Here is a 13,644-nt window from a genome sequence, read left to right on the forward strand (position 1 = left end):
AAGGTAATGTATTCCAGGCTCGCAGTTGTAAATGAGTGGTGTCAAACTGCGGCCCCCATCTCTGCTATCTGTACATCCAAATGAGATGGAAGTGAGGGGGGTGGGATGAAGTTGGGGTTGTGGGGGGTATTTTTCCTCAAATTTATTGCCTTTTTGTTCCTCCTTTCATCCTGGATGAATTAATAATATAAGAGATGTTCCAGGAGTTCCACGTTGATGTGGTCAGGCAAATACAGGGATGAAGGCTTGAAGTCTTCACTTTCCATCTATCGCTATGGATGTTCGCAGTGTAAATCATCGACAAGGGCCTTGATGTTGGCATAGCCTTAGGATCCTACTGCCGAGTACTGTTCAGCACATTTAACCCTTATTATTTTGCAGGGTTTAGGGACCATGAGAAAAAAACTGTTGTTAAAGGAGAAGTTTGCAATTTTGTCATCATCAAATACCTTTTTCCTCATATTTGTTAAATCAGTCAGCATAAACTTAACAGTAGTACATTAGTATGGCCCTAACGTGTACCTCTGATTAGATTTTAAGGAAACCGCAATGACCGAGGAAGAGCAACTAATCAGAGACAGAAGGCTTGACCGACAACGTGTCAATAATTTGCCTTCCACTCGCGGGCAAATTCATAGTTGGTCATCCGCATACCAACGCAGCCTCGCGTTGACCCATTAGTTTGGGCTTTAGGAGCTTTGCTGAAACTATTGGAATATTCGCCTCTAGAAAAGAAAACAAAAATATTTTCATAAAAATATGACTATTTAAAAAAAAATAGTCGTACAGCTTCAGTCTCGAAAAATAAGATTTTTTTCTTGCAGTAAAATCAGTTTTGTTTTCTTTTCAGTGTACCCGTAATACTCACTCTCACACCACTCAAAAACAACTTTGATCTCTTAATGTATCACTTTTTCTTAAAAAATAAGTTATATTATAAAGAATTCTCTCGATCTTAAAATTCTGACTTTATTCTCAAAATGGTACTTAAAAAAATTCTACGACTTTATTCCTGAAGAAAGGGACATTTTACTACACTGTAGTAATATTGACTTTGTAATCTAAAAAAAATAATACAACTTTATTCTCATAAGATTACAACTTTATTCTTGAAAAATAAATAAATAAACTTTTCACAAGATTACGACTTGTTGAGACAAAAACAATCATTTCAAAAGGAGTAATGGCGGTGGTTCATCATCATAATCCCGTCACTGCCTTTTAATAACAAGCTGTTGAAGGCAGTCATCCAACAGGACCTCTGAGCTGTCTGCGTGTGAGTTGTAAAAAAAACAAAGATGATAATTTCACGGGCAGACGCTGACAGTAACAAATGTTCTTCATTACATATTTTGCGCCTGACCGGGTAAAATCTCGTGTGTTGTGAGCACGGTGCGGCGGGCGAGAAGGTTAGCGGCTGGCTACCGCCTGAAAGATGCTGACTTCACGATGCGAGTGACAAGGAAGGATTGCCTCGGGCTCATCTTACCCTCATTAGCTGTGAGCAGGAATGCAACTGAGGACGTGAGGTTTTCAAACTTCAGAGATTTTTTGAGGGTGTCAAAGCAACAAGCCCAAAGATTCAATAGTTGTTTACAAACATCCTATTTATTTTGGCTTGTTCTGGCTTGATAACCTACTTTGATACATTAGACCTTGTCTGAAACCCTAAACCTTTCTTGAAACCCCAATTTCCAATCCTCACCCTGGTTCATACCCTACTTTAAAAATCCAGTCCTGAATTGAAACGCTACTTTAAAAACACAACCCTGGCTTTGAAACCCTAATCCAGGCTTGAATCCTAGTTGGGAACCTGAACACTGACTGTTTTAAACCCTAACACAGGCTTATTTGAAATCTTAAAAATGGCTCAAAACCCTACTTTGAACCACAACCCTGACTTGAAACCTCACTTTGAAACGTGACCCTGGCTTGAAACCCAAACTTGAAACCCTAACCCAGGCTTGAAACCCTATTTAGAAACCCTAACCCTGACTTGAAAGCCTAGTAGGAAACCCACACACTGACTTGAAACCCTGATCCAGGATTGAAACGCTTTATTTGTAATCCCAAATTGAAATCTTAACCATGGTGCAAAAACTCTACTTTGAAACCCTAACCCTGTCTTGAAACCATACATTGAAACCCTAAACCTGAAACTATTGTCAATTGAAGCCCTACTTTGAAATCTAAGCCCAGGTTTAAAAATCTAATTTCGAACCTAAACTCTGTCTTGAAACCCTAGTTTGAAACCAAACACTGACTCTAAATCATACTTTGAAAAGTGACCTTGGCTTCAAACCCTACTTTTAAACCCTAAATCTGACTTGGAACCCAATTTTAAATGTAAACCTGGCCAGAAACCGTAATTTGAAACCCTGACCCAGGCTTGAAACCCCGATACTGACTTGAAAACCTAACTTGGAACCGTACTCCAGGCTTGAAATCCTTTATTTGAAACCCTAAATTTAAATCTTTACTTAAACCCATACTTTGACAACCCTATCTTAAACCCTTAATTTGAAACTCTAACAGATTTTGGAGCCCTAAAGCTGACCAGAAACCTGAATATGAAACCCTAACATTTCCTTTCTTAAAATCCTAATTTGAAACCCTAACCTGGGCGAGAAAACCGAACCCTTATTTGAAATCCCTTCTTGATTTGAAAGCCTACTTTGAAACCCTAACACTTTCTTGAGACCCTACTTTGAAATCCTAACCGTCTCGAAACCCCACTATGAAATCCTGACACGTGTCTTGAAACCATAATTTGAAATCCTAACCCATTCAAAACCCTAAGCTTGATTTGAACGCCTTCTTTGAAACCCTAACACCAGGCTTAAACACCTCATTTGGAACTCTAACCCTGTCTTGAAACCCTACTATGAAAGGGTCCAACGCACACGACGTTGCTACCAACTTGCTAAGGATGTTACTCTGCTGTTTTTCAGGGTGGTTATAATATATCAGGTGTCGCCCATAAGATCATGACGGAGTCGCTCAGGCCTCCAATCATCCCACTCCTCATTAGTCAAAAGGCTTTGCTCGGCTCCGCTTTCCAGCTCAGCCGCTCGTGAGAAGCCCGCCGTCCCGAAAACGCCGCAAATTCCGACATTCCAAGACGTTTTCGGTCGGGCTGGCGCAAGGCCGTCCTTGTACCGCGTCCAGGAAAGCGGGAGCGTCTGCGGCGTTAAATGGATCTTTTTCCAGCCACTTCAACCGTCCGTTTGTTATTAGCGGCTCGTCTGTCTGCAGAGGTAAGGCAATATCCGCCCGCCGCAGCCTTGTCTCCCGCTGCATCTCAGCTCATACAGCCTTCAGGGAGTTTATTATTAGGAAGGGGATGCGTTGGGGGGGCTGCATGGGGCTGGCTTGAACCCCTAACCTATGCTTGACACCCTAATTTGAAACCCTAACTCTGGCTTGAAACCCTACTAAGAAACCATAAATCCAGCTTTCGACTCTCCTTTAAAACTGTAATTTCAAACTCTGTGATGAAACCCTAAAACTGGTTTAAAACCCTACTTTGAAACACAAGCCCAAGCTTGAAACCCCTAACTGTGGCTTGAAAACATACTTTGATACCCTACAATGGCTGTAGACCCTTCTTTGAAACCCTACTGTAATTTCAAACTATGCAATGAAACTGTAACACTGTCTTAAATCAATACTTCGAAACCCTAACCCAAGCTTGACACTATAATTTGGAACCCTAACTCACACTTGGAACTGTACTTTGAAACCCTAACCTTTAGAACTTACTGTCAAACTCATATGAAACCCTCACATGGGTTTGACACCCTAAACTTGGCATTAGCAACCTAACCCTTGTTAGAAACCCTAACCAACCCTTCAAACCTTACTTTGAAACACTAATCCTGGCTTGAAGCCCTAACTCTCTTTTAAAATCCTAACCCTGGCTTTGAATCTACTTTGAAACTGCAATTTGAAACCTCTGACATGAAACCCTAATACTGTCTTGAATCCTAATTTGAAACCATAAACCCGTCTCGAAACCTTTAGCCAAGCTAGAACCCCTACTTTGAAACACTAACCCAGGTTTAAAACCGTAATTTCAAATCATAACCCATGGCTCGAAGTCCCAACCCAGGCTTAAAACCCTAATTTAGACCTAAATACCTAAATTGAAACACATAGCCTGACTTAAATTACGACCTTGAAACCCTAATCCAAAAAAGAACAATGGTGTTTGGTATTTTGTGACTGTTTGCATGAAAATGTTGGTAAAACTGGTACGACTAACCACTGAAGTGTTGGATTAAACGCAAATGCATCCATGTGGTCAAGGTTTGTCTGCAGTGATGTCACCCCCTCACTGAAAACACCTGATTCAACAAATGCTTTGCGGAATCGTCTTCCGAACCCTCCACATCATCCAATGTGTGTTTTGCGATTGACTGCGGTGATTTGACGTACGCGGCATTCGCTGTCGTCTTTGGAACGCCAGACCTGATGTGTATCTTCAGGAAATGGCGGATGGGACTTCCACATATTGCGTTTTAATGAACAAGCCTGCCGACGCTCTAATGTGACGCCTCCACTGCTCATTTGCTGGCCGGCGAGATCGTATCGCCCACGAGCATCTCCAGCTTTTGGACTTTCACTTGAAATTGGTCGTGTCAGCCATTTTGCTATCGGCTAAATGCTATTTATGTCAGCAAAAGAGTTGGGCTCTATGGCCTTAAAATAAGAGCTCCAATTTTATTTATTTTTTTAATGCAAAACATTTTCCAATTTGAATCGATTTTTCTCATTTGCATAGAAAAAGCAAATAATGGCGTTATTCAAAACAACTGTTCTTGTTTTTTTCCACTCTTCGGGGATTTGATTTATTCCTCCTGATACCAAACAAGCTTTGAAAGAGCCCCCCCCCCCAAACCCTAACTTGCATGAACTTCAACAAAAAAATGTTTACCCTTGGAATAAATGTCTCGTCAAAACATGTACTGCATGTAAGCAAATGGACGTTTTAAATGTTCAACAATTTAACATAATAAAATGAAACTGCATGGCTCTGTCAGTCTACGAAGAGTTACCTAAAAAGTTGCAAAACATAGCAACAAAGTTGCTAATTTGGCAACAGTGACTATAATATTGTAAACTAGCTTTGTGTTCACAGCCATGTTGTTAGTGACAGCAGTGCACATCAGTAAAAAATATATATATAAATAAATAAAAAAAATCATTCTGACAAACTAAATTGACTTAAAATTGACATTTAAAAAAATAATTGGACAACTTAATTTCAGTGAATAATACATATGAACAATACACAGTACAAGCGTATCGAACGACACATTTCCTGTTTCGACCCGTGTGAGGTGACCAAAATATTAGAAAGGGCTCCCAAGAGTTTGTAGTGAATTTCCTAATCTAAGCAGGCAACGAGCATATATATGTTACCATTTGTTCACTGACATAAAATAGTGTTTGTGTCTCAAAATGGAAGTCAATATATATGTATTATTTTTTACCCTGCATTGTTATTTAGTGCTGTGACGAGCCACGTGACCTCTGTGAGGGAATGCTGGCTGATCGAGCACTGACAAAAAAGACCCCGTGTGTGATTTGTTAAGCTACGGTGGGGCAGGGGGCACGCTGGTGCATTGTTCCCCAACCCACAACACGGCGGCACATCTGTCCCGCCTTGTCGAGGTCTCCGTCCACTTTTCCGGCATGCCGCCCCTCACATTCTCATGCTAAATCGCCGCCAGGCAGGGTAGCAGATGTGAAACATTTGGTTCCGTTCTTGTGCGCTTGTAAAGGAATAATAGGGCCCGTTATCGCCATTTTCTTCCTCTATTTGTCATAAAGAAAGAGTTCACGGAGGTGGAGGAAAACTTCCACGGTGGCATCCGTGCGGCTGGGAGAGGCACAGAAGACGTATTAAAAAAAAACTTGCATAATTGTTTGGTTATTAGCGATTTGTGTCACATGTATGTGTGTATTGCTAATTTTGAGCACACGTGTGCATTATCAAATGTCGTTAGTGGCCCTTTATTTCATCACTAGGCTTTCAGTGGTGTCCTACTCCTGACACTAACAACATTAAAGAAAGTATAACAAAATATACAGCGCAAACCCCATGAGATTTGTTCTTATCGCAATTCTACAATGCTCATACATGACTAAAATGTCACACAGTGGAGCATAGACCTCCCCCAAGGCCACATTGTTAGCAAAAGTAGAGGCAATTTGACAACAGTGAACCCCCACCTAATCGTGATTCATCATTCGTGAACTCACCAAGTAGATAGTGTAGGTCCCCACAGGCAAGCGAGGCTCCTTGTGAGGTTGAAGCTGGAGAAAGCAGGGTGGGATCCTCTCAAGATGATGCAGATAAAGGTCCGGATCACTACTGGCTGTGGCGGACGTTACCAGCAGATTAGCTGGTAACGGCTAGCTGCTCAAGGGTAAGCGCCCAACTATAGAAGAGTTGTTTACGATCAGCAGCAGCGTTGACTTGCAAAGCGCCATGTTTGCCGCATAGCCAAGAGATCTTGTGACTTACCATCAGTGGCAGATGCTAACATGTTCTTCCTTGAGCTATTGCAGCGATGCATCAAATGTAAGTAAAAATGTGATTATAGAAATTGCCAAAAGCAACTATAATGTAATACACATTCTCCACCAGTAATAAAACAAATTCCAATTACATACATTTTGTAATAAATGTACACAATTTTGTTATATGTAATTCGTTACTCCCAACAACGTTCGCGGGTGTGCTGTAGCCTATCCCAACTGACTTTGGGCGAGAGGCAGGGTACACCCTGGACTGGTCGCCAGCCAATCGCAGGTTACATATAGGCAAACAACCATTCATACACACATTCGCACTTACGGACAATCTAGATAAAATTTACCATGCATGTTTTTCGAATGTGGGAGAAAACCAGAGTCCCACGCAGGCACGGGGAGAACTTCCAAACTCCACACAGGAAGGCCGGGGCCCGGATTAGAACCCACGACCTCTGAACTACGAGGCAGATGTGTAATTGTAAAAGTAATTGAAAGCAATCAAGTTACATGACTAATATTATGGTACTTGGATTACATTAGTGACTAATTTTTTTAACAGGTAACTAAGTATACATACGGAATACATTTTTTAAAGTAACCCTCCCGTTAAATAAATGATCTTATATTAAATTGCTATTTGCTACCCATAACGACTAAATTTCATTTGCGCATTGCCGAGATCATCAGAAATTCTCCCACCTACATGAAATATGATTGGCCGCTGTCCCGCTCCTACCTTTTTTCTCATTGGTCAGCGAGGGTGCCCGTCAACCACACTGACAGGCGAGAAGTTTACAACTGTACACACGTGCGGCGCCCGAGTCAGAGATTGAGAAGATCTAAAAGTCACCTGTCATCTTTAAAAACAGAAACAAGCTATATAAACAAGCTCCACGCTTATTTCCTGTTCCGATTTTTTTCCGGATTCGAACGCAACTTAGCGCAGCAGGTATTTTTTTTCTGGGTGTGGATGAACTCGTCGATGTCTGCATGGCAACGAGACGACTCGGTGATGCGCGCCTAGCATGGCGGTGGCCCCCGCAGCGACCACACAGGGATGGCGCTCGCCGGTGAACCGGACGCCCCAGTCCCGAAGAGCAGCGCTCATGCTGGCCTCGCTGCTCACCTCTCTCCTCCTGCTGCTTCACTGCCTGGCGTCCCAGCCGCGATCCACCTCCCGCCGGGCAGCAGCGGACGAGCCCGAGTTCGACTCCCGGAGGAGGCTCGAGTGGACCGGCGTCGGGGAAGCGGCGGGCTACCCGGCCTCCAGGCGTTCGTCGCGGGTGCTCGCGGACGAGCTGGAAGCACCGGAGAAGAGGGCGGAGGCTGCCGGCATCCTACTGGCGCCGCAGCTGGCGGCGGCCGACCGGAGGGTGTCACCGAGGCTTGCAGGTAGACTCAGCCCGCTCGGGGAGGGCGTCAAGAAACTGCCTCAGGCGCTCATCGTCGGTGTGAAGAAGGGAGGCACCCGTGCCCTGCTGGAGTTTCTCCGGGTCCATCCGGACATCAGGGCCGTGGGGGCAGAACCGCACTTCTTTGACCGCAACTACCACAACGGCCTGGAGTGGTACAGGTAAATATTCCACCACGTTACCCTCCTTAAATGTAATATGGAAATTAGTTTTTTGGTCCAAAATATGCTTTTCATGAGAATATGCAAATTTAGAGACTTTAAGTGTTTTTTTTTTTTTTTTTTTTACACATCAGACCTTAATGTTATAAGAAAACTTACTCATGCTTGGATTTGAATGATATTTTAAGTTGAATGGATCAAATTCGTATGGAAATGATTTTTTGGGGTCAAAAACATGCTTTGCATGACAGCTGACGGTGTTGCTGATTTTCATTTATTTAAACACTTCAAAATGTCTTTTTGCTTGATTTTGAATTATTTTATTTGAAGCCGCCGTCTTTCTCTTTGCGTATATTTCATTAGACTGCAAGTTTAAGACTTAAATACAACTTTCTTTTTGTGAAGCTATTTTTTTGCACAGTATAGCCCTGTAATATTTTAATTTTATGTGAGACAACAATATATTTCATGAGCGGATAACTTTTTACAGGGGATTGAGAGTGTGTTTGACAGTAAAACACAATCTGTCACTTTTTGTTATATAACTGGGGCAATCCTATGGCTAAAAAAATCTAAATAATATTTCTAATTTTTAGATCAGTTTATTTTAGCTGAAAATTATAATTTAAAATATTCACGATAATTAAACACAAATATTACGGGTAAGTGCAAAGCAGACACTTGCATGTGATATTTTTTGTATATTTAATAAGTAAGTCACACCACTGCATGTTTCAGAAGACGATTGAGTGAAACAATAAAATGCAAAATAAAAATAGTAAAAACAAATGTTATTTTCTAAAAAGAAATAAAAAGAACCTGCTGTTGATTATTTTTTTATTTTAATAAAATTGAAAACAAGACGTCTTATTTTCTAAAGAAAAACACGCAGAGTTGAAAAGAACCTACAATATAAATTATTAATATTCTTCAGTTATTTTATAAAATGGATTTCAAAACAAGATTGCTTATTTTGTTTAAAAACAAAAACAACAACACTTTTTAAGTCGAAATTATTTTTCTTAAAAAAAAACCCCACCACCACCACTTATTTCGTCAAAATTTATTTTTTAACGGTTATTTAATATAAATTAATAAGTGGTACGGAAAATGAATGAATGAATAAATTCAAAATACGATGGCTTATTTTCTAAAACAACAACAAACAATCAAAAAGAAATTAAGTATAAATTATCTTATTTATATATATATATATATATATATATATATATATATATATATATATTAAAATAAAATAGATGTTTTGTCTTATTTATTCAAATGAAATTAAAAACCAGACAGCCCAACTCTGTGGTCCCAAGTTGTTCCAGCAACAGGGACTCCCCCAAATAAAAGCCTCTCCATGGTAAAATTCCGCGTTTGTGATTAATTTTGTCTGTCACGGCGAGCGTTGTGGGTTCACGTTTCTGTAGCCTGGTGGGGGAATAATGGTAGAACGCCACCCCATGCTCCCCCACTCCCATTAACTCTACTGTGTGTCTAATGGGGCTGTTCTATATAGAAGGATTAGGGGCCAGAATGAAAGGTTACCTGAGTGTCTCAGGAGGAATAATTCACCTTTTGCGCCGAGCTAACTGCCATTAGTGGGCCCGAACCACCAAACTTTTCCTCTCCACAGTCCACGCACATGCACACGCATACACACGCAAGCAGTCTGGCGCCCCCCACACACACACACACACACACACACTCTCACACACAAACCTCCTTCTTTGTTCCTTCATGAGAGTGAACATTCTCTTTTTGCCATCACTCTTTCTCACCCTTCTGTTTACCTATTCATCCATTGTGAGATTGCAGGGAGGAGGGGCGGGCGTTATATCCATGAGGGTCCCATCTATCCCGAGACGTTGCCAAGATTCCCCGGAATTTTGGACCGTGCCTCCAAGGACGGCCCGCTACCCCCCCCCCCCCCACCCCCCCACCCCGTCCCCTCCGCCCCCTCCTCTGCCGCCTCCTCCTTCTTCATGCTGCCCATTTAGAAGAGGAGCAGCCTTGAATGGCAAAGAGGAATAAATAAGTGTTAAAACAAGCAGGCCCGCTCAGCAGGAGTTCATGTGGTGGAGTGCTCTCCTTTGATTGTGCCCCCCCCCGAACCCTCCCCCCACTTTAGATGGGAAGTGGTTGTCTCGGGGTCACCGAGAGGCATGTAGAGGCTTGTGGTTAAAGCCGGGAGTTTTTCCGCCTATTTACGCAGGTCGCTGTTCGGTGTGAACGGCACCGACACGGAAAGAGGGTCCGAAGTCGACCTGACAATTTGCATTTGGAGGTCGTATCCAAAAATCCCTTTCGCCCAGAGTTTGAGCAGAATTGGCACAACAGAGGCCTGACATTCATTCGCCTGCGTCTTTCACACAGCGACGCGGCGTCCCACCATCAGATAAGTACATGCACGAATAGTTGTCGCGCAAATGCTTTCAACACAACAGAACAGTAGAAGTGAGTGTCAAGTGTTAACTTCACACCCCAGTCCACGTTTAACACTATTCCCTTTCACACAGCTGCTGTTGTGTTTTCACGATTACTTTCAACAAAATAGGAAGGGAGAAGCAAGTATTGGGTGTTAAACGTCCCCATACGCTACGGTATTTCCTTTCACACAGCCGCCACCCCTTCTCTGTTACCTCTCTGATTGTACCTCGGAAGCCGATCTGTGAAAAAGTGAAAGGTGCTAAAAGAAAACAGAGGTGGCATGGCAGCTGTGTGAAAGGGAAGAGCAGAAAGCTGCAAACTGGGGTGTGAAGTCTAACCCCCGACACTCATTTCTCTTGCCTTGTTGTGTTGAAGCTAATTGTCAAAGCGCAACGGCCCTGGATTTGTCGCCAATTTGCCGGCTTTAGAGTATCAAATGCGGGACAACGGCTGCGTGAAGGGGAACAGCGAAAATCCGCGACTGGGGTGTGAAATCTAACGCCCGACACTCCTGTTTCTCGCCCTGTTGTGTTGAAAGCAATTGTCACAGCGCAACAGCCAGGGATTTTAAAGTCAACTCGCCAATTTGCCAACTTTGGAAGCAGTATCTGAGATGGGATGGTGGCTGTGTGGAATGGAATAGTGGAAAGTCTGAGCTGAGGGGTGTGAAGTTTGACACCGGACACTTGCTTCTCTCATCCTGTTTTATCCCCGATTGTGGGATCCCGTCAATATCGGACGCTGGGTTCTGTGTGACAAATAAATGCCACATGTGTCTCTGATGCTGGCAAACTATGTGTGAAAGCAGGGAAATGTGAAACTTGCTGAAATCAACCATCAACAGCCCCATTTCACGCTGTAAGAATTACATGTTGACTAGAAAACAAGTCTGACATCTGATTGGTCTTAATTTGAATCTTCATATCCAAAAGTTATGTAATCCCTCTTCTGCATGCCAGAGGCGCGCATCCCTAGCAGGATCTTTGTTTATCGCCGGGGCCAGGACGCGTCGTTGGCGCCAATCCCTCCCCAATGGGAACCCGCTGACCATATTTTAACGCCTCCTAAGCTCTTAATGGGACGTGGCAGCTCCAACAGGCCTCCTTCTCCGACGTTCTCCCCTCCTCATACCCCCGCCTCGCACTTGTCCCGCTTGTGGGAATTTCCACCCGGCGCCCCCAAACAGACGCTCACACGCCCAAAAGCAATGATGCAAAATGCTGTCATTAGTCATAAAAGTTGACTTTTTCCACTACATGCCGCCTCACTGCTAGCTTTGCTCTTATGTTACACGGTGACCAGACGTCCACTTTTTGAGACCTACAAACAAAAGGGGGTCAGAACAAGTAAAAAATCATCCGGGTTAATGATCTCAATCAGCTCAATGAAAAAGAATAGATAACAAACATGCGCTAGGAGTTCAAACACCCATTACGTTCTCATTAAGTTCAGTCTTACTCAATGGTGTGACTGTAACTGTATTATATATATATATATATATATATATATATATATATATATATAAAGGGAAATTACATTTTAAAAGTCGCAAATTCCTCCATGTTGTGATTTTATTTATATTTTATTTATAATTAATACTTTTCTAAAAAATAAATAAATAAATGCTATTACAAGACTCGCATTCAACCATGGCGTGACTGTAATTATATATACAGTGTTCCCTTGCTATATCGTGGTTTACCTATACATATTCATATTGCACGTAAGTCACCATGTCACGGGATTTTGAGAATATGTTTAGATTTTTTGGGAGTGGTAAAATAAACACTTCCTAGCAAAAAATATTAAAACTAAAAAAAAGAAAGAAAATATCATTACAACACATATTACAAGGAAGTAAAATGTACATAGTGTACCGTACTACTGTGCATTACTGTATGTTTAAGGGTTTAAAATGTGTTTAAGAGTATAGAGAGTGTTTAGAATATGGTAGAGATCAATAGGAGTGTGGGGAAGATTAATAAGAGTGAGAGGGGAGGTTCATACAGCTTTAAAATATGAAATAATTCATATTATATAAAATATATATAAAAAAAATATATTATATATATATGTATAAAATAATTTTTTAAAACGTGGTCGCTACTTCGATTTCACCTATTGCGGGGTTGGTTAGTGTATAAATATATTCATATTTAATTAAAAAGTCCCACCTTCTTCCAAAGTGTGACAGTAGTTTTTGAAAAATACATTGAAATTCTTGAATTAAACATTTAGTCCTCTGATGTGTGACTTTTAATGTAATTTTTAATTTAAACAAATATTTTCTTCAAATATTGTGTATTTATTTTGAACTTACATAAATCGGAATAAATCATTAATTTTTCCATGATGTGATTGTAATTTGTTTTCTATTTTCTTTTAATAAATTAATTCAAATTAATAAATTATTAAAGACTTGAAACACATTTGCTGTTAACTTTTAATTCAATTTTATTTTGTTAATACGTTTTTAAATTAGACATTTAATTAACAAGTCCCACTTTTCCCCAAGATGTGACTGTATTTGTAATTCAATATAGTTTTAATAATAAAAAGAAATACAAATTCGATTTACAACTCCCATTTGCTCTAAGGTGTGACTGTATAGTATTTTTCTGTTTTCGTTTTCTTTTAAACTACCATAATTTGCTCGAATTTCAGGCACTGCTTGTGTAAATCACTGAACAGCCTGACGCCAATCATTTTAACAGCACCACTGATCTCCAAAGGCAAGTCTGTCAAAAAGGGAATGCACCTCCTCAAATTGTACAATAAATTATATTAATTACATGAGTCATTTGCTTTGCTATTTAGTAATAAATATATATATATATATATATATATATATATATATATATATAGTCCATCAAAAGTATAGCAACAACTCACATTATTTCTAGCTAAAAGTGTTTCCACACGTGATCAGGATGGAGAAAAAAAAAAAAACAACAACAACCTCCTCCCTGATCTGTCTGCCACAGTTCATCTATGTTCTCCTCTGGTTGTGGTCCACCAACGGAGGAAATGTGCTGCTCTCATTAACATGCAAATCCTCATCTAAGGAGAACAGGATAATAGTGGCATTGGGGGGG

The 13,644-nt window shown here is 41.0% G+C and overlaps 1 protein-coding gene across 1 annotated transcript in view; it reads left to right on the forward strand.

Moving 5' to 3' along the window:
- Positions 1-7,363: 7,363 nt before the first annotated feature.
- The window catches only part of LOC133417861 (heparan sulfate glucosamine 3-O-sulfotransferase 3A1-like), a 34,914-nt gene continuing 28,633 nt past the window's right edge, over positions 7,364-13,644 (forward strand). The window contains exon 1 of the mRNA XM_061706047.1: positions 7,364-8,116. Coding sequence (XP_061562031.1) covers positions 7,569-8,116 — 548 coding nt within the window. The 5' untranslated portion in view covers positions 7,364-7,568. The remainder of the gene's footprint in view (positions 8,117-13,644) is intronic.

This window comes from Phycodurus eques, chromosome 19, assembly GCF_024500275.1.
Source record: "Phycodurus eques isolate BA_2022a chromosome 19, UOR_Pequ_1.1, whole genome shotgun sequence".
Classification (NCBI taxonomy): domain Eukaryota; kingdom Metazoa; phylum Chordata; class Actinopteri; order Syngnathiformes; family Syngnathidae; genus Phycodurus; species Phycodurus eques.